Source organism: Melopsittacus undulatus, chromosome 3 (genome assembly GCF_012275295.1).
Source record: "Melopsittacus undulatus isolate bMelUnd1 chromosome 3, bMelUnd1.mat.Z, whole genome shotgun sequence".
NCBI lineage: Eukaryota > Metazoa > Chordata > Aves > Psittaciformes > Psittaculidae > Melopsittacus > Melopsittacus undulatus.
In genome coordinates this window covers 38589516-38610421 of record NC_047529.1, presented here as the reverse complement: position 1 = coordinate 38610421, position 20906 = coordinate 38589516, and the positions used below count along the sequence as shown (strand labels likewise).

General features: G+C 38.1%; 1 protein-coding gene across 4 annotated transcripts in view; it reads left to right on the top strand.

Moving 5' to 3' along the window:
• DST (dystonin) overlaps nt 1-20906 on the top strand; it is a 292205-nt gene that overhangs the window by 257721 nt on the left and 13578 nt on the right. For all 4 annotated transcript variants that reach the window (XM_005153188.3, XM_034060386.1, XM_034060385.1 and 1 more), the window contains 13 exons: nt 2477-2647; nt 3887-4042; nt 4273-4479; nt 6234-6353; nt 10418-10587; nt 10920-11079; nt 12409-12603; nt 13811-13939; nt 17277-17420; nt 18225-18413; nt 19187-19316; nt 20098-20261; nt 20619-20781. In XM_005153188.3, the coding sequence (XP_005153245.2) occupies nt 2477-2647; nt 3887-4042; nt 4273-4479; nt 6234-6353; nt 10418-10587; nt 10920-11079; nt 12409-12603; nt 13811-13939; nt 17277-17420; nt 18225-18413; nt 19187-19316; nt 20098-20261; nt 20619-20781 (2098 nt within the window). The remainder of the gene's footprint in view (nt 1-2476; nt 2648-3886; nt 4043-4272; nt 4480-6233; nt 6354-10417; nt 10588-10919; nt 11080-12408; nt 12604-13810; nt 13940-17276; nt 17421-18224; nt 18414-19186; nt 19317-20097; nt 20262-20618; nt 20782-20906) is intronic.

The following is a 20906-nucleotide window of genomic DNA, read 5'->3' as shown; positions in this document are numbered from 1 at the left end:
GAATGACACCACAGAAATAACCTTGAACTTTTGAACCCCTCCAGTCCTTCTCTTTTTGTCTTTTTCATCTTGGAATTAAAGTCAGATTAAGACCAAAAAAATTGCCTGGAAAATGTCAAGGTTTTCTTTGGTACATTCTTCTAATACACAGATTTTCTATACTTATTCTTACAGATAGACTAGTTAAGGAATCTTTAAACTGAATGTAGTATTATAGTTGGAACAAATATAAAATGTGTCCCAGTAATATGTACTTCATGTACAATCATTTCCTAACTGCACATGTACATTTCAAAGATTGTTACTAACTGCAAGCATAGAATTGCCATCCTTTAATGTATATAATCCAAAATAGGGCTTGATTTCAGTATTTCAGTTAGTTTAAAGCCCAGTGCATCTATGTAAATTCTCTCTCCCCCTCTCAATTTCCTTCTCTGTTTTTGTTTTGTGGCAACTGAAATGTTGAAGCCACTTGTCATCTTGAGTGCTACTTACCATGAGTTCCACATTTAAACTTGCTCCTAAGTGATATAAACCATGTTAATTTCTGACATGAAACTGAAGAAGAAAATTTTACACTGTATTCTGTAGAGTGGTGAGGCACTGGAATGGGTTGCCCAGGGAGGTTGTGAATGCTCCATCCCTGGCGGTGTTCAAGGCCAAGTTGGACGAAGCCCTGCATGGCACCCTTAGTGTGGAACTAGTTTGGAACTGGCATTGTGCAGTGTCACACATCGGGCCTGTAAAAAGCAGCTTGTGCTTCTTCTTGAGTGACATGTCTGTGCCCCTAAACACTGATGTTTGTTGAGAAGTTCAGGTTAGGTATAAGGAAGAAGTTCTTTACTGTGAGGGTGGTGAGGCACTGGAACAGATTGCCTAAAGTGGTAAATGCTCCATCCCTGGAGGTGTTCAAGGCCAGGTTGGACAGAACCTTGGGTGACATGGTTTAGTGTGAGGTGTCCCTGCCCCTGGCAGGGGGGTTGGAACCAGATGATCTTCAGGTCCTTTCCAACCCTAACTGTTCTACGATTCTATGATTCTATATATTGATAAATTTTGAGTAAGATATAATTCTCACTGGAAATAGTGTTATTAACCATCTTCTTGAGTTACAAGGTCTGTTTCTTCAGATAAGAATAAAAGAGCGCTCAACCATAATCAGTTCACAAATGGACCTGGAATTGAGCAGCATTTCTAGCTAAGGCAACTCCAGGAAAACAAGAGATCTGAAGAGACATTACAGGACACCAGCAGGAAAGGGGCTTAAAAAGAGGGTTCTTTGGCTCTTAGTGCTGCTTAGAACATCCCTCACTTTTTCATATAGCAATTTTTTTTAGTTCCTCCTTTAAGAAAGACTTTGTTTCTGCCCTGTTAAGTGTGTAACTGTACTGCAGATATAATCACTGTGTTGAGCCCCTGTCTTAGACTGAGTCCAGACACAGTGTTTGGGCCCGGTCCTGCCGCACACTCCTTGCTGTGTCTGACCTGTGCTGTGCTCCTTATGTTTATTTTTGAGGGGTTCTTGTGCTGCAGTAAAGCAAGATGCTCTGGGGAGTTACGGAAACCAGAAATTCTATAGGGAGCTTGGGAGGAAGCAGGCTGGATGACACCACTGGTCATAGTCCTCAGAAAGAAAGCAAAAAGCTGTTACAATCTCAGCTCATAGTTGAATGTGCTTCCTGTGTTGTTTTGCCCTTCTCTGTGATCAGGTACAACCCTATGGGCAGTTCTCTCTTAACCTAAAAATAATGTTGGGTTTGGTCTCTTGTCCTGGGAATCAGAGGAAAAGCTTTTTCCTCCTATTTGCAAGCCACTTACTGCTCATCTTCTGGAAGGTGCTCCTCGTTTTGGAGTCTGCAGCAGCTTCATTAGCACATTTTGTATGGTCTGTTCCAAATATTGAACATAGCCTTCTGAATCATAGGAATGCAATACATCTCATTTTTTACATGGTTAAAAAAGAGTAGTTAGTAGAATAGTTAGCAAGTAAAACAGTTACCATTATTCTTTGTATGTGTAAACTATCTTCAGTGCTCTTCCCTGGTGAATGAAGGAAGGTAGGAAACAAAAGAGACAATGTACAGTAAAGCAGCCCTCCCAAGTTGTCCCACCCACTTTTGAAGGTGTATCGAATAGGTCTGGGATTTCAGTACGCTATATAATGCAGATGCTTTTTGTGTTTCAGACAGACTTTAAACCAATCAAATTGTAGCAAATCTTGTGAAATAAGCACATAGTACTTTCTTTGCCAAGCTTTGGATCTCAGAGAAAACATCTGACAGAAAATACAAGTTCTCATTTCCTGAAGAATCGGGCCCTTTCTTTGCTCATTTGGCTTTTTAGGAATTACAAATATTTCCTTTATTAGTCTTAATAATATGCCCTAAATGTTGAGGGAAGAATAAATGTTATACTAGCATTTGTAAAGAGTATTGAATTTCTACCTGACTTATTTTTTGGTGCTTGCTTTATTTAGGAACTTTGTGCTGCCTTTGAAGCCAAAGAAGAGACATATAAGTGTCTAATGCAGAAAGGCCAGCAGATGCTCGCAAGATGCCCAGAGTCTGCTGAAACAAACGTTGAACAGGACATAAATAACTTAAAAGAAAAATGGGAATCAGTACAAACAAAGCTCAGTGAAAGAAAAGTATGTGTTTTTACAAAAAAAATAAAGTGTAAATCATGTATGTAAGAACGTTAATGTTCAGTGTGTTATGCATACATACTTGCTTGATCTTTAAGTTTAAATTCAGTTGTAGAGACAGTTATGCAAAATGCAGTGGTATACTTAGAGAGTACTGAGGAAAAATGGGATTCAGGAAGATGATTATCCATAATTTGGGGGGAGGATGTTTGAGAATGGCACAAGTCTGTTCCATATGTTCCATAGAAATATGTTAAATGGTACTGATAATGCTCATGGCTTTTCTGGTTTTTATTACAGTAATCGTAGACAGGAGAGAGTGAATAAAATTATTTGATCATTCAAATTTCTCTCCTCAGTACAGAATCGCTGCATTAATTTACCTAGCTTTTATCCAGTTGTTTTTTCTTAAATTTCCCAAATGCTTGGCCTTTTGCCATGTACTTCAAGTGACTACCTTCTGTTCTAACATAGATCAATGACATGATTTCACCAATATGCACCACACGTTTTCTTATTATTCATTTCATTTTGCTTTCATTCCTTCATGAACTCTAGTCTATTTGTTCTACCTCAATCAAACAATGAAGAATATCAATAATTACAAACAGGGTAACTCTCTGTACAGCCCTGATTTTAATACAGTCTTATTTTAATGTAAGAATGCCAGTGTCTCTGAAGGTAACTGTATAATGTAAGAACATCAAAATAATTAATACCCAATATGAGCACCATCTTGCAGGAAGCTCTAAGGTTAGAGTGCTCAGCTATGCCAGCAGTGCAGTTGTTTGAAAATCACTGACTAATGTCTCATGATCAATAGAAATTCTATATTCAAAATTCAGGCAACCTAAATGGCAATTGGACTTCACTAGAAAGAAGTGGTGTAGGCAGACTTGTTCTTTGTTCTACAGGTTTTGGTTTGAAATTAGTAAATCCATATGTCCTGTTAAGATTAAGTAGTAGAAGATGTAATATTCTAATGTGGAAATTTTTATCTTGATACTAGGTGCTGTATTTTCTATTCATCATGCATAATTTTGCTGTTTATTTTTTTATCTCTCTCCTTTAATATGCTCAAATGTAGGCTGTTAGTTTAGAACTCGGAAACTTTGAGTTGGAAAAATGTTTTAAAATGCTAAACTAAAATGGTTTACTCCAAAGTGCTGAACTAAAATGGTTTACTTGGCTGAAGCTCCTGCACAATATCAACTGCTATTAAAGTATGATCTATCTTTACAGACCAAACTGGAAGAAGCGCTCAGTTTAGCGATGGAGTTCCACAACTCACTTCAAGATTTCATCAACTGGCTTACTCAGGCTGAGCAAACTCTAACTGCAGCTTCTCGGCCAAGTCTTATCTTGGACACTGTCATGTTTCAAATTGATGAACACAAGGTATGTAAAGAAACAGATGTGTAATGTTTTTCTCCCACTTTGTGTAGATACTTCAACAATGTCCAAGTGAACCCTCTAATACTGGCACTTGAAGAAACATTTAATTTGTTTAGAATTGGATTTTATAGCATTTCTTGCTATGTCATACTTTTATCAGACTTTTTTTTTCATTGTTTACCCAGTGCTTGAGCAACATTATATTGAGAGTAACTTTCTCCCTTTTTTCCAAGGTTTTTGCCACAGAAGTGAATTCTCATCGAGAACAGATCATAGAGCTGGACAAAACTGGAACCCACTTGAAATATTTCAGCCAGAAACAGGATGTTGTCCTTATTAAGAATCTGCTGATTAGTGTACAGAGTCGATGGGAAAAAGTAGTTCAACGCTTAGTTGAAAGGGGAAGAGCTTTGGATGATGCAAGGAAAAGAGCCAAACAGGTAATCAGACAACAGCTGTTGTACACTTCTTTGAACTTAGCTGTAATTACATCCAGACTTGAAGAATATGATGCCTTAAAGCACTTTCAAGTATGCCTTGAGTTTAGTGTAACAGACAGTGTTGAGTTAGTGGAGCAATTTCTGTGATTCAATCATAGAGCACTTCATTTGGGAGGTGAAAGTGTCATTTTCAACCCAAGTGGTGACTTCTGTCTGCAATACAGGATAGTCTGAAAGAAGAAAGTTACAGTGTGGCTTCCAGATATATATTAATGCCATCTATTCCCAAAAAGAAGTTTCACAATTAACCCCTTATATTTTAAAGAATGTGATCAACCCATTTCAAGTAATCTGGGAGTATCCCTTAATACTTTCTTTTTGGGTTTGTCTTGTGTTCTGATTGGTGCTCATCACTTCCTCAATCTCTTATGTTAGTTACTAGACCAATATTTTCTGTGTGGTAAGATATCTCCATTTATTTTCTTAAAAATCTGGAAAGTTGTTGGAGTTTTTTGGGGTTTGTTTTTTTTGTTTTTCTTTTTTTTATACTGTTTTTCCTCACCAGGGAATGTTCATGTTTTTTTCGTTAGATTAAGGTTCCCCTCACTGAGGAACAAAAATGATAAGATGCAGAATGTGTGAGAGGAGTATAATTTATTTAAATATCAACAGGAAGTTCTAGCTTCTTTTTGTTCAAGTGAGCATGACTATTCAAGATTTGGTAATGTTCACAGCCAAACCATATAGCCATGTTTGCTGCTACTACCACTCAGCTCATAGAGTAAGAACTACTCTGAGCAATAAATTAGCCTATAAGCCAGTCAAATGATATTTGCTTTCCAGCAGTTTCTCTTGTGGATTCACTCACACAGCAGTTCTGCAATGAGATGGGTTTCATCTCTATATCTATTTACAGAGCTGAATACAATAAGTTGCTAACTTAGGATGACACTTATCTCTGCAGAGCAGGGAAGGAGTACTGAAGGGTATAGGTGTCAAGGCCTGAGCCACAGGCCTTAAACAACATGGTTCATGAACCCTCAGAGATTTCTGAGCTAGTTTCTGTGCTTTCATCTGTAGGCATCCTAGGCAAGAAGAATCTTCAAGAGAGATGGAGAGAGAGAAACAGCCAGCTTAGAAAACTTGAATCCCAGAGGGATGCCACTTTGTGAAAGCTGGTTGAATCTTTAGTCTTTCCCTGTTTCCTTCCCTGAAGCACTCTTTGTCTTGAGACAGGAAGGAAGATCAAGAATATGTTCCTTGCCCGTCAAGATAACATTTGATATAATGAGAGCATTTACAACTGTCCCAGGGAAAATCTTGGGCGTTCATCCAGCCAGGAGTTTTCCCTAGTGATTTACTACTATTACGGGACATGCTGATATGTTGTCCCATGTAGGCAATAGCTAAGCCCCATTCTTGTTGTATTTACAATTCATTGCTAAGAATATAGGAAGCTAAATGAGCAAGGCATCAACAGAAGTTACCACTATGTCTCTGAAAGATACATACTGTGTATATAGGTCATGTACTTTAAAGTTGCTAATTCACCTGGGAGAAGGGAGGCTAAGTCCAGTGGGCGTGTGGTTGGGCTAGTCCTGTTTGAGAGAAGAGGGAGAAAAAGCACACCAAATCTTTCCAAACTCTGCTAAATACTTGGCTGGCCTGTAGAGAGCTGGTTGGAGTTTAATATTTTCAGACTATTTTATGAACCAGTGAATTCTAAATTCCATGCAAATCTCACTTCCCTGCAGTTCCATGAAGCCTGGCACAAACTTATGGAGTGGCTGGAAGAGTCAGAGAAATCTTTGGACTCAGATCTTGAAATTGCAAACGACCCTGACAAAATAAAGATGCAGCTTGCACAGCATAAGGTGAGTTGTGAGTGATGACATGCAAAGTGTCCAGCGAGGTGGAGGTAAGGCTGTCAGCCTTGTATTGTTTTGTCAACAAACAAAGTAGATTTGTAGCCTCATTACAATGGAGTGCTTATTTGCATCAAATTAAGTGGTGGTGTGTTACAGGTGGGGAGTGGAAAAAAAACTTTTCACAGTACTTGGTCTGTGGTGGAATAATAATAAAGGACCATGGAAATTTTGGAATCTCTGAAGAGGTTTTATTGCAGGGTTTTTTTTCAGTACCTAAACCAGAAATGTACTGGTTTTCATCTAGAAAATACAGTGACACCATTAGTAGCAAAGGTAGTTTTTCTTCGTGGGATTCAAAATTCCAGGACCAGCTTTCCACAGACCCAGCTACTGTGGATGAAAATGTAAAACTCCCCCTGATTGACTTGGCTGTGCAAACAAATAATGATAATGTAACTGCTCTTTAGTTTCATCAGACACAGAGCAAAAGGAAAGGCATAAGAAGTCTTTACTTCATTTTCACTTTTAAAAAGAGTCTAGAATAATGTATTACTGAGGATCAAGTAGGTAAGTGGTAGAATCCTCAGAGACAGACTGTCGCAAAATTTATCTTGGAGCAGTTTTGTTAGAGACAGAATACCGAGTGATCATTAATTTTTCTGCATCCTGGCATGTATTTTCTTCTACTTTTCTTGTGAGTTTTACTGTTTCCCCATTTAATATTATTTCGTTCTGTGCAATATTCCCAATGGTTTGCATATCTAATTTTTCCCTTCTCAGTGTAGCTTCTGATGATTGCTTTTACCTCCAACAAGTTTTGCCATGTTCATTAACAATTGTTTACTGCATCAGACTGCTTTATATTTTTATCATTACTCAGTTTACATTATGATTTAAGTATTATTTATGAACCAGGAAAGCATTCTCCTTTAATATGGCTAAAGCTGGCTGTTGGTCAAGCAAAAAAAATAGCATTACCTACGCTTGCTGTTAAAGCTTCTAGAGCAAACCTACACTAACATTCTGTTATGCAAATGCTGCAATTTCAGTTTGTTCTGGGGTTGCTCCTGTTGCCAGAATTTGAAGTCAGCAGTGGTAATTGAGGAAAAAACCTTGCTGTTAAGATAGTCTTTCTTGTATTCTCTGACTATTGGACTTTTAATCATTTCACTCCTATCTTTTAAGCTCAAACTCCTCATGAGTGCAGTCAACACACTGCAACTTTGCTTTGAGGTCTTTTCAGGACTTTACCTGTATTCTTCTTCCCCCTTCTGAAACATTAAATGTGATAATCCCACTTGTTCTTTATACCTATAACAGTATGTTTTGTGAACTCGGGCTTCCTCGCATGGATTGGCAGACTCACTGCTTCTCTCAGTGATATCTTTTCTCCAGCTTCTTTTCCTATAAAATGCTGCAAAGAATAGCTACTTGGGTTGCTTGAATCTCATTTGGGAATGGAATGGGACATTAGGATTGAAACTGTCCCTTCGGAGGAAAAAGATGAATGTGTGTGAGAGGGAATTCTGTGAACTTTGTGTCTTTAAACTTCAAACAGTTCCCCCCCTCAAGGAATTAACTCAATTGTTTTTTAATGAGCTGTCAAACCTCCAAACACTGCAATGTCCTTCCTTGTATTTTGAGTCTTTTCCTTCTACTCCCACATAAACCCTCTGTGTCTGTGTCTTTCTGTCCAGCCTTGAAGGTTTCCTTGCTCCATTTAGTGAAGGATTTTGCTATCTGAACTGAATGTGTGCTGTAAGCAATAATTTGGGCTCACTCTTTGCCAATTGTTACTGCCAAAACAAAAAAAAAAGTCCGTGAAAGAGAAAAGCCAAGATAATATGTTTTCTCTCTCACTCATATCTAGTGTGTTGCCAGGGACTTTTGGGGGTTATTCATGGTCTGTTTATCAGCAATTTTTTTCTCATTTTTAGAAATCAGGAATGGAAAAAACCCATACTAGGTCATCCAATCCATTCCTGTGCTAATGCTCAATGTTTCTTACAGTACATTTATATGAAACTGTATAATTTTATCTGTATATTCCCATCTTCCTTAAAGGAAAGGTAGACAGATGAACAAACTCTCAGTAATTAGCTCACCTGTCTGCTCTGGGCAGCTTAAATCAAAGTCTACTCCCAGTTACATCTCTGTGAAATAAAATGGAAGTAGATGTGGTATAGTGTGTGTAGTCTCTCAAAGAATGAATTGACTACAACCCTTTGTTCACCTTTACATCTGTTTTTTTCTGTATGATCCTTCTCTGACAGCAATTTCATTGTGTTTCCTCATGCACACCAAGTCACACTGCGCAAGTAGTGTTATGTAGTTAACAAACCCCATCAAATAAAAGGAGTACAGACATACTGTTTGTATAGAAGGAACTTTTATAAAAAGAGGGTTATTTTCATTTTGAAAATTGTTTTTATTTTTATTGTAGCTTTAGCTTGACAGTGGTGTTTGTATTCTTTCTTAAAGTGTGTTTCCTTGTTTTATATGAGGAAAACAAAAGGACAGCAAAGAAATACTAAATTACAAAACAAATGGGTTTTTTATTTCTTTTTTTTTTCCCTGATGAATTCTGATCCTCAGGATCCTGAAATAACTGTAGAGTAAGGACAGTACAGTGCAAAATACCAAGCAAGTTTTAGAAAAGGAACCTTGGATCACCCTGTGTAAAGTGGTTACACTGTCCACATGGCATAACCCAGTGTCCACCTCCTGCTTAAGACACCTCCATTCCACCTATGCTTTCCCTGACGCACACATCTAAGAAGAGCAGATGGCTCTGTGGGTGCATGGGAAAGTTGGTGAAAGAGCTGAGAATTGCTGTTGCACAGGTTGGTGCAGACCAGCTGGGAACAGCTTGCCAGTCCAAGGTGAGCAGCTGCGCACATGCTGGCAGTGATGACGAGGCATCCTTGCAGTCTTTACATGCCTGAGGAATTACTATGAGATATAAGTGGTAACTGTTTCCTTGCTGAATGTGGTGATACTGAATGTTGCCCTGAATCAGCTGAAAATCTGCTTCAGCAAACATTGAACAAAATCCCTTTTGGCTTTTCATGGAGGGAAAAAAAACCCCAAAAGAACAGGAATATGTATTTGATTCTGTAGATATGACACTCCTAAAGTGGATTTGTGATTTTTCTTTTCTTTTAAACTGATTTCCTGCTAGCAGTTCACAAAAGGGTGAAATAGTTCAAGTATTGCTACCATTTAAAAGCTTCTGCGTTGGGCTGGTTTTGTCTCTTGGCAGTGTTCCTTTATTTAATTATTTACCCTGTCAGTCAGTGAGCTCCTCTGCAGTACCAGATGAACTATGTTTCTGTGTGTTCCTCTGTGCCTGTGGAAAGCTTTCAGAGGCTTTTTGCAGAAGGAGCTGTCAGAGTTGACAGATGCAACTGCTGTGTCACTGTCATCTTCCAGAGTGCCTGGATCACAGAAACCTGCTTCTGATGGTGACTTCCAGCCCAAACTGAGTTACTGGATGTCACCTGGCTGCTTCTTGTGCCTGGATCTGCACATGTTTGGCATGCAGATCTTCCCAGTTATAATATGCTTTAGTTTTAGTAAGGTTGAATGCTTGTGGTTGGAGGTTTGCCAGCTTGACCATGATGGGCTATGTAAGCACTGGGGTGCTCTATGCTGTCTTGACATCTTAGTATATAAAAATATAGTGTGATGACTTCATGGCTTCTAAAGTAGCAGTTCTTTCACATTCTTCTGACTACCAGGCAGCCCCTTGCTGGAATTTAGGAATATTATGGCAGGATGAGAATCACTGCTGTCACTGGAGGAGGGATTTTCCAGAAATTGTTCCAGTGGCTGTAGAGCTGCATTCCCAGTGAAGGACAAAAGGCAGGGACTCTGTTAGTGTCAAGCCCCATATTATTTCAGGTGCACTGTGGACTAGCAGACTAGAAATATTGCAGTCAGCTTAAAATTTTCTTACAGCAAAATCTACAATTTCCATTGCAAATAATATGTCAAAGATTGATTAGTTAACTATAGCCTGTAAGCAGTTAATGCTATATGGGTGTTTTCTTTTTCCTCCATACGTATAGGAATTCCAGAAATCTCTTGGTGCCAAACATTCTGTATATGATACCACAAATAGGACTGGACGCTCCTTGAAAGAGAAAAGCACCTTGGCTGATGACAACTTGAAACTTGATGATATGCTGAGTGAACTAAGGGATAAGTGGGATACAATTTGTGGAAAATCAGTGGAAAGGTAATTGAAAACCAATTTAATTATTCAGCAGATAAGAAAAAGGCTTAAGAGAATTCCTTTGGCTCCTATTTCAGCTTTTGTTGTGTAAAATAAAACCAGAGTGGCTAGCTTCTTTGATAATTAGGAGTGCCAAAGCAATAAAATACTAGAAATGCATACTTTCTTGATGGTATAGAAGAGGACTGGGGTGAGGGATGGGTTGGGCACACTATGTAAAAAAGGAAACACTGCTTTAGAGCTCTCGGTTTCATTATTTTATGATGAAATTGTTTTCTTGAAGTGAATGGTTAGTGTGTCTTCATTTTAATTTTAATGATTTCTTTTTTCCCCAGACAAAATAAACTGGAGGAAGCCCTGTTATTTTCTGGACAATTTACTGATGCTCTGCAAGCTCTCATTGACTGGTTATACAAAATTGAACCTCAGCTAGCAGAAGATCAACCAGTACATGGAGACATTGATTTAGTGATGAACCTGATTGACAATCACAAGGTAATTTCAAAAATATTCTTTTTAATAACTAGATTGGGCATAAGCATAGGATTTTAATACTTTTTTTTTGGCTATTCAGTGATCTTTAGAAATGTGGAACAGTTTTGGAACACAAACATGTCATCGACAATGGAAGATATTATAAAACATACATGGAAGAAGACAACTGTTAGTGACATTGACACCAGTTAGCAAAATAATTTTACTGGAAATCTTTGGGGAGGCAGGGCCTTTAATTTGGTGCATCTGCTAACCAAATGTCCACTCTACTCATCAAGGCAACAGCAGCCTTGCAAATGTCTGGGGCTGCTGTATATTCATTGAGAAAAGCAGTTGCAATGCTTGAGTTATGCATGGGTGTATACAATTATACTATAGCCCAGGAACCCTACATTGGCAAGCCACAGTATTTTGGTTCTGAAGTGGTTTTAGAGATGGGAGCAAGTAGGAGGTGTAGAACTGTGCTTCTGAATCCCAGTTCTGCACTTCAGTATGTTGAAAGAAACAGCAGTTGAAGTTACTGGTATTGCAAAGGCTACACACAGCTGGAGCTCTGGAGCCTGGGAGGATTATGAGCTGATGGTCCCTCTGTTCATCTACCAGTGACTTGCAGTATCCAAACACTGTTTAGTGGGGAGGAGGTTTTGTCCCTCATGAAAAATAGTGTTTTGAAACATGGGTTGTTTATAAAAGCTAACCTGGAATATCTGGAATTGCTTCTGAAATCCCATTTTATACCACAAGTAAGTCATAGTCAGTACTATGGTATACTGCAATTGTCATATCTTTTAAGAGCTTCCTTTACGTACCTGGAGCTTGTTCAATCTGCAAATGTGAGCATATTCTCACATAAATATATGAATATGTGGTGAGATCTGCAGCCTTACAGTCAAATCCCAAATGGGGATTTATTTCTGATTTTCTGGTTTTAAACCTTCTTGATTATTAGTGTTTTAGCTGTTGTTTTCTTGACATGGCAGTCTTGTGCATTAATCAGCGTGTCAGATCAGTTGCTTTGGTGAAGAGAGTAAAGCCAGTGTGGTTAGGAGGCTAGATTACCTATGCATTGTGTCAGGATGGGTTCTCATGATCTGCCTGACATTTTCCTCCCATATTCCAGTTTTATTAGGATAGGGTAGAGTGTAAATATCTTCATACGGAATCTGATAAGATGAACTTGTGTGGTTTGCATCACTTAGATGGAGTTGCTCTTAACTAAACTAAATCTGTATTTCAATTTCTTTTTATAACCAGTAGTTTTTTTTCTTATTCTTTACTTAATTATGCCTTAATGAGTTAAACATTTCAAATATATTTGGTGGTGCCTAGGTTTTCCAGAAGGAGCTGGGGAAAAGAACAAGCAGTGTCCAGGCTCTGAAGCGCTCTGCAAGGGAGCTGATAGAAGGCAGTCGTGATGACTCTTCCTGGGTCAAAGTCCAAATGCAGGAGCTGAGCACTAGATGGGAGACAGTTTGTGCTCTCTCAGTATCCAAGCAAACACGACTGGAACAGGCTCTTCGGCAGGTAGAGAACTACTAATGGTGCTACGTGTACTTTATGAGAAGTAGTGAAAATACCTTGCAGTCTAGTTGCCAAAAATTTAATTTCATTTTCACTTAATGTCATTCAATTTCATTTAATTTCATTTGAAAATACTCATTTTCTTGCTCATCTATTGCTTACCTTGTCACAGGGTGCTTACCACAGCACATAAATAATGCCTATTAGCATTTATTACTGTTATTAATAGTCTATACCACAAATGCAAAGCAAATGTTTCAAAAACCTTACCATCTAAGGAAGTCACCAAAAATACAGTCAAGCATGAAGGGTGATTAAGAACTATGCCCCCTTCACAGGAAGCTGGAGATTGCAATCGTATTTGCGCCCTTTGTGCCTTATTGGAAAGAAGTAAGTTTGTGTGCTGAAAACTTGTTTACATTGGCACAATTACAGTGCACAGTGAAGTACATTGTAGTAAAAAGGAGCTGTGCACTCAGGAGCTAGAACAGCCTGTGTGTGTCAGTACTGGCTGGTACCAATCCCAAACAGATAGCTCTGCCTGTATTGCTTCCAAACCTGAGACAATATGGATGTATAGCTCTGCAAAGATACACTAGGTTGGGCTGATGCTGGGTTTGGGCTCCTACCGTAGTGATGTATCCATTGTGCATAAAATTCCTGCCCTGCTTTTCCTAGGGCAGTGTGTTTGCCCAGCTATCCAGTCTCTCAGCAGGCACAATCTTGAGCTACCTCAAGCACTAGTTGTGTCTGAATATGGCTGCACCTGAAGGTGGAACTCTCTTGTTTTTCCCAGATGTAAAAGGGTTAGTCACCAGTGGGATGTCAATTCATTTTGCTTAACTGGTGATTTAGGCTATGGAAAAAATACAGTTCTCATCTCTCCAGCTGGTCCATGAAAGCACCTCACGTGCAATTTGTCAGCGTGAAGGCATGACATTCTCATCTCTGCTGCACATATACTATAAATCAGATGGCTAAAAGCATGAACAGGCTTTTAGGCTTCCTATAATTTTTTGGGAAGCATGAGATATTTTTACAGTTATGAAAATGCAGTACTGTATATCATTGAGTTTTTTAATGGAAAGTTAATGTGCCAGTACTGCTGCTTGATTAATGACTCCAAATGCGGGATTAATCTCCTTGTATAAGCTTCAGCATGCCTGTCAGATCCCTTTCTGAGTGACCGTGACTTCTTGCGTTTTAACAGGCAGAAGAATTCCACTCTGTTGTCCATGTCCTTTTGGAGTGGTTGGCAGAGGCAGAGCAGGCTCTTCGTTTCCATGGGATCCTTCCAGATGATGAAGAGGCTTTGCGTACACTGATAGACCAGCACAGGGTAAGCAAGAAAATGAGGAGGGTGCTCTTAATTTTAATAGGTCTGTAGAGGGCAGAATAAAGGAAAGGAGGCAAAGTCTATCCTGTACAGTCCTATACAGTATCCAGTGTTTGTTTTTGCAACTGTCTCTGTAGAGAAGATAGAAATAAAATGGAGTTGAGAGTTTGGTGCCTGTACTGGTCAGCTGTTGTTTGAGTCATCTTGGCTTACTAAGAAAATCATGGGCCCTTGGAAAGTTGCTGTAAGCATTTAGAGCCATATACAAACCTCTCTGGAATATATTGTGCCTGACAGTTATAACACAGTCTTCTAGCATAGCAAAGGTATGTCTGTCACCTTAGCACCATTGAGCAAACAGCATATACTTTTCCCTCAAGGTCATCTGTAAATGTCAGCAGAATGATGTCACCATCCATTAACCTGCTGTCATGGTGAAACAGCACGCTCTCATACTTCATGTGCCTTAGGTACTGAAATACTGCAGCACCATAGGTACTGCAGATACTAGATTATAGGATATCAAACTAGCTTTGCAGTAATGAAAAATGGCTAAGTAAGGAACATGGAGGTCATTTACTCTTCAAACAGGAGGATACAAACATACACATTTTTGAGCCCCTACAAAACTCTTTTTGTAAGTGCAGTAGTAATAGTACCATGGATGTAGTGCCCCCAATATTATAGAATAAGTTATAAGAATAATGGATTTTTTCATCATTGCTCTGAAAAAAGTTATAACAAAACTTATGTGGAGCGTAAAAGCATCCTGTTTAAATTGAGTTTGGGAATATTATTATGCAGAGGAGTGTGTGCAGGGTACGACTTTAATGGTTCATAACTAAAGACTGCAGACTGCAATGTTTTGAAGAAGTTTTCAGATTTAATTTAGGGCCCTGGAAACTGGGTGCTCTTCTTTAGCTGGCAAATGTATGTATGCATCAGTGTCTGCTGACTAATGTTGGCAGTAGCAACCTGCTGTCTCCAATGCGGTGAAAGTTGTCTTTCAGCAGCCTTTCCTCCACATGTGCTTCATCAGTTCCCTTTTATTTATTTTTTTTTGTCTTCTGAATGCAGAAAAAAGAATTGTCTGAATTAAGTCTTAGGTCCACTGAAAAAATTAGAAAAAAAAAATTAAAATTCTCCTTCTGCCATGTAGGTTGACTAACAAAATATTTCTGTACAAAAGCTCAGAATTGTGCTGCCAAAGCTAAAGCATAACTTGGAACTTCAGACTAAAGCAAACTTTGTATCTGAGAAACCCTGTCCAGATGGAGAGAGTAATTGCTAGCACAACACAACCAAACTCAGTGTTAGATGTGGCCATACCGTACTTAAAGTTTCTTAGGAGACTTTCGATGTTTTCCCAACCACATTTTCTGAAAGGCCAAATAATAGAGATACAGAAATTTTCAAGCTAAGATCATGGTAATGCTGCTTTACACTCAATAAGCACATACAGCAAAATCTCCCTTGAGTAAGTGGTCTCTCCTCTTAAGCTTATAACATCAGCTTTCAAGAAATAAGAAAAAAAAGTAGAAGGAAAATGAAGGGAAATGTGATATATGAGCTTTAAATGTAATGTCTGTATTACAATGCTGCAGTACTAATATCAAAAAGGTATGACTGACATTATTTAAGTAAATATGAAATGTATTTTGCTTTTATCACTGTGATTCTTGTAAAATAGTTTTAATGCATTTGTATCCAGCTACATTTTGAAATGTTTCTTTGGGATGGTATTTTATCCAAATAGTACATCTTTATGCCCATTACTGATTTTCTTTTCTTGAATACTGCACATGATTTAATGAATTCTATCTCAGGCAGAAAAGTTTCTGTCACTTGCCAACTTCTCTATGGACTGAGAGGTGTAGTGGGTTAATGCACTGCATTAGTTAATGAGAAGCATCCCATCACGTCTCTTGTAAATGCATCTGTATCACTGGACTGCCAGAGTTCAATACAGTTAATATCCTTTACTGAAAGAAATCTTAATAGACTGTATGGAGTGTGTCATAGATTTACAGTATGAGTTATTATAGTACAGTTGTTCAGGGAAAACAATGTCGTCGTTGCTTCTTTTTTTCCTGGCCCCAATTCATTTTGATAATCTCACTAAAACCCATCTTGACTTTTCAAAACCATTTTGAAGTGAAATACTGTAAGAACTCCTATGTTTTTGAGAGAGGGACTGCTATTATGATTGGGTCTTAAACTCTGACATTAATTTAAGCTCAAGTCAGTTAGTAACAAATCTCTTTAAATATACAGCCTATCTATTCCAGGCTTTTAGAACAAGGTAGAAGAGGTTATTTATTTTACACTTTTCTTTCATAATAAATTCATATTTACTTTGTAAAGGCCCAGGATAGTGTCATTATGAATTGTGAAATCTGGTTTTACAATGCTTAGATGACTGTGAATTTTCTAGGCTCTGACTTGGCTGATGTTTAATTTGTGGAATCCAAAATAGTCCTTCATGGATGGAGAGAAGTCAAATTTTCAGAGACATGGTCCCATTTTGCAACCCAATTATTGTTGTTAAAATACAACACAAAATTCCGCTAAGCACTTAAACAACATTTATACAGAACAAAATGGGCAGATTAGTAAAGTCATTATAGTAGTAATAATTGAATAAATTAAAAGAAACCAAACAGGAAATGCAAGCTACAGAAATTATGAGAAAAGTCCTTCAGGTTTTTTACTGTTTCCTACCCCTCCACATCTATTTCTGATCCTGCCACCCTTTCCTCTGCTGGACTCGCTAAGAACATCAATGCCTATGAGCTTGGACGTGTAAAGCTGTAAACATCCTTTTGCTTTTGCAAGATGTTTCCCACATAGTAGAGGCCCTGAAAACAGCTGGTTAATTAGCAGCCTCTGTCCCTGTTCTTGCTGTGTCTCTCCCCCTCAGCTGCTGAGTTACTTGTGTTTAGTTTAGTATAGCTGTTCCTGAAGTCCTCTATTTTCTTGTCTAAGCATGTAATTACAGTTGGTCATTTCCAGCCTCTGCTAGGAGCTTGATAGTTTATTATGAAGAATTATGGTAATTGAGAGACAAAGCAAGTAATCTGAAATGCTGCCAATAATGATTCTAGCATTCATACAGTCGATTTACAGCACTTCTAAAATGCTGTGCTTTTCATTCTGTTTTTAATAACAGCATGTATCTTTTCAGTACTTACAGTACGGTGGACTTCTAAGGAGTGGCAAGCTGGGGTAAACATTTTAGAGCTTCGTTTATACTTTATGTGGAATAGGCTTTTTAAACATTTTTAACTTTTCTTTTGCAAATTTTGTCAACATCTAATTGAAATTGTTACCTCTGGTTTAGGAATTCATGAAGAAACTGGAAGAGAAAAAGACAGAACTGAATAAAGCAACAGGTATGGGAGAAGCTATCCTAGCTATCTGCCACCCAGACTCCATCACCACCATTAAGCACTGGATAACAATCATCAGAGCCAGGTTTGAAGAGGTCAGTATATGTCAAGCAATCTTTATTGCAACAGTTCGTCTTTGGAACATAGCTGACAACTAACACGGTAGTTACACTGGGAGGAAATGATCCAGCTGTTGAGAACTAAACATTTAAAATACCCACAATGATGGATGTGAATACCATGCTTCCTTAGGTTTTATTTCAAAACTTACAGGGCTTTAAGAACTAAAGCAGATGGTCAATCTTCTTTATATGTATTAAAGGAAATGCTGCCTGATACTTCCCATGTGAAAAAAGCCAATAGTTTCGGCAGGAGAAACTTGGAAGTTGCAAAGGAAAGATAACACAGGCAATTGCATTAGAGAGGATTTCAGTCCAACCTAATCTAGATGATTTCCAAATTATATGAGTGGCTACAAGTAGGTCTCAGAGGGTGTACCATACTCTCAGCTGCTAAGGTGGTATTTTCTGTGTATATTACGTTTAAAGAAAACCAAAATACTGTTGTAAGCAAGGTATGGCTTCAAGAGTTCCCAGGATGAACAGCAAATCCTGTGTGATTCACTAACTTACACATATTGTTTAATAACTTTCTCAGTATGTTGCCTGAACGTGCTATTTATTGCATTTAACAGCACCTAATCCTGAATATCTGGGGGAAGAAATGATTGAACTGGGAATTCTTGTTGCCTAGATGAGCCACTACATCTAGCACCTTTGATAATGAAACATCAGTAGGCCTGGGAGGAAGCTCTGGGTTTACAGTTAACAAAGCAATTTTGAATACATTTGAAAAAATTTCAGATGTGCACATACTCATACACTGGTTCTTTTATCCAGGTCTTAGCATGGGCAAAACAACATCAACAGAGACTGGCAGGAGCTCTGGCTGGGCTTATTGCTAACCAGGAATTGCTGGAAGCCTTGTTGTCCTGGTTGCAGTGGGCAGAGACTACCCTTACTGAAAAAGATAAAGAGGTTATCCCCCAGGAGATCGAGGAAGTTAAAGCACTTATAGCTGAACATCAGGTAAGGCATGGTAAATGACACTTGTCTTACACATTCCACAAATGCTGCTCACATTTCAGCTAGGTTTCCTGATTAAGTTTGAATCTCTCCTTAGCTATTTTCTCTCCTAGTAATCAAATCCCTTTTCAGATACTCAGTTGTGTGGTTTGTATGTGTATGATGTGGTTGTAGTTTATTCAACAGAGGTAAAAAAACAACCAAACAAAAATTCACTGCCATATTATTCTAAAAGCAAACCTACAACTCTCCATAGAAACAAGAGTAGTAATAAAAAAACCCACATGAAATATATGATAATGCTGCTGCCTTAAGAACTGATGTTGCAATGGGGCTTGAGTGGCTGGATTTCCAAAATAGGTTTCTGAAGTGCCAGCGGGAGCTGCTGATGCAGTGAATACTCATGGACTTACCCCAGCTTACACATCAGAGCTGTCTCACTTCTATGAGCTGCAGTCTGGACAGCAGGGAACGCCTGAGTATTCAGAGTTAGAATTCCTTTATACATCACCTCACCATACACAGTTAATAAAGGAGTATGACAGACTTTTTTCAGATTTAGCCTTCCTTTAACAGCCAGGCTATAGTGGCCTTAAAAGCTTATACTGCCAAATTTTCTTGCCTACAAAGACTATCTGTATTTTTTGTGAAGCTGACATTTTAAGAGACTTTCTGTGCCATTCTTGTAACTTTGGTGTTTTGCTATTGTATGTGTTTTTTTATTCCTGTGGTCACTTTTGTGTATTATTAATTAAAACCACCTCTATCTATTGCAGACATTCATGGAGGAAATGACCAGAAAGCAACCTGATGTGGATAAAGTTACAAAGACCTACAAAAGAAAGGCACTTGAACCCACTCCAGTACAATCTCATATTCCTGTCCTTGATAAGGGGAGAGCGGGAAGTAAGTAATGAAGTATTCTGGGACATAGCTCTATCTATAAAGATAGCAGATTACTAATAATCTGATAGGTTTGATTGGCTTTTAGTGAAACAGGGTGAAATTCTCTTGGCTGATTTTTCTAATTCTCATTTTTAATTGTGAGGAAATTTCTCATAGCAGACTTGTATTTTTAAATTTTGTGCTATACCTCTTGAGTACCTATTTTTAAAGCATGCAGCTTTCATGTATTGTTAAGCTTCCAAGAGTGTGCACTTGCTAAGTCTTTGCAAATATACCATTATCTGAAACTGCAAACAACTCTTTTACATAAAGATGCAGAGACAAAATTTTTGCTATTACTGTCTATGGAAATTTTATGTATTCAATTAGAAAGTGTGTTCAGTGAAGTTGAATGGAAAGTGAATCAAGTGAGGAAATTGCTTTTTGTGTTGTTACATATGCTTACCCATTATGTTTTATACTTACCCATACATTGAACCTGCTTCTAAAATCAGGTTATTTACTTTGCAACTCTCTGAGAGGCTTGCAGATATTTAATTTAACCTGCAGCTTCACTAGTGCAGCTACTACTAGCTGCTTCTGGCTAGACAAAAGGTACTTCAATCATGATGCGGTCATTCCCCAGCAATGGTTAAAAAAAAAGTCCCATTAGATGGAATCAGGATATGGACACATGATTTGGAACAGGAAGGAGTAGATTTAGGAAGGTCAAGTACCTTTTGTGTGAATGTTCGTTTTGTTTGAACTGGGTGAAAATACACATTTTGTCATGTTTTAATAGGAAAGCGTTCCCCAACACCAGGCATATATCCATCGGCAACCCAGGCACAAATCGAAACCAAGAATCCACGGGTAAACCTTCTAGTCAGCAAATGGCAGCAAGTCTGGCTTCTGGCCTTGGAAAGAAGAAGAAAACTTAATGATGCCTTGGACAGACTTGAAGAGGTCAGAAAAGGACTGTACAGAATATGCATAACTTTTTGCCTAATTTTCTTTACCCTGAATTAGTGTAAACAAAATCATTACCATAATTATCAGTACTGTGAATACTGTAAACTACCTCCATATTTGTTGTTTTATACTGTACAATACAGTTAACTGAAAACACTGATACATATGATTTAACATGCTTTAAAAGCTGTCATTCTCATTTTACATGTGAGAAGTTAAGATGGTTACAATGTTTATATAGGTCCCCAAAGAACCAGTTATTCAAAAGAATGCAATTGGTATCTGCCTCACTGATTTTTTTCTAGACTGATTAATTTCAACTGAAAGAAGTTCTTTCTCTTTCTTATTAAGCTGAGAGAATTTGCCAACTTTGATTTTGATATTTGGAGGAAAAAATACATGCGGTGGATGAACCATAAGAAGTCTCGTGTGATGGACTTCTTTAGAAGGATTGATAAAGATCAGGATGGGAAGATAACAAGGCAAGAATTTATTGACGGAATTCTTTCTTCAAGTAAGTTTTAAAATTAATGTTGAACTTGAAACACACCTCTCATGAAGTCTTACTGTCTATAGTGTACCCTATGCAGTTTCTTGTGTTAGACTGTCACAGATTACCCTTTTGAAGTCATTAATTAT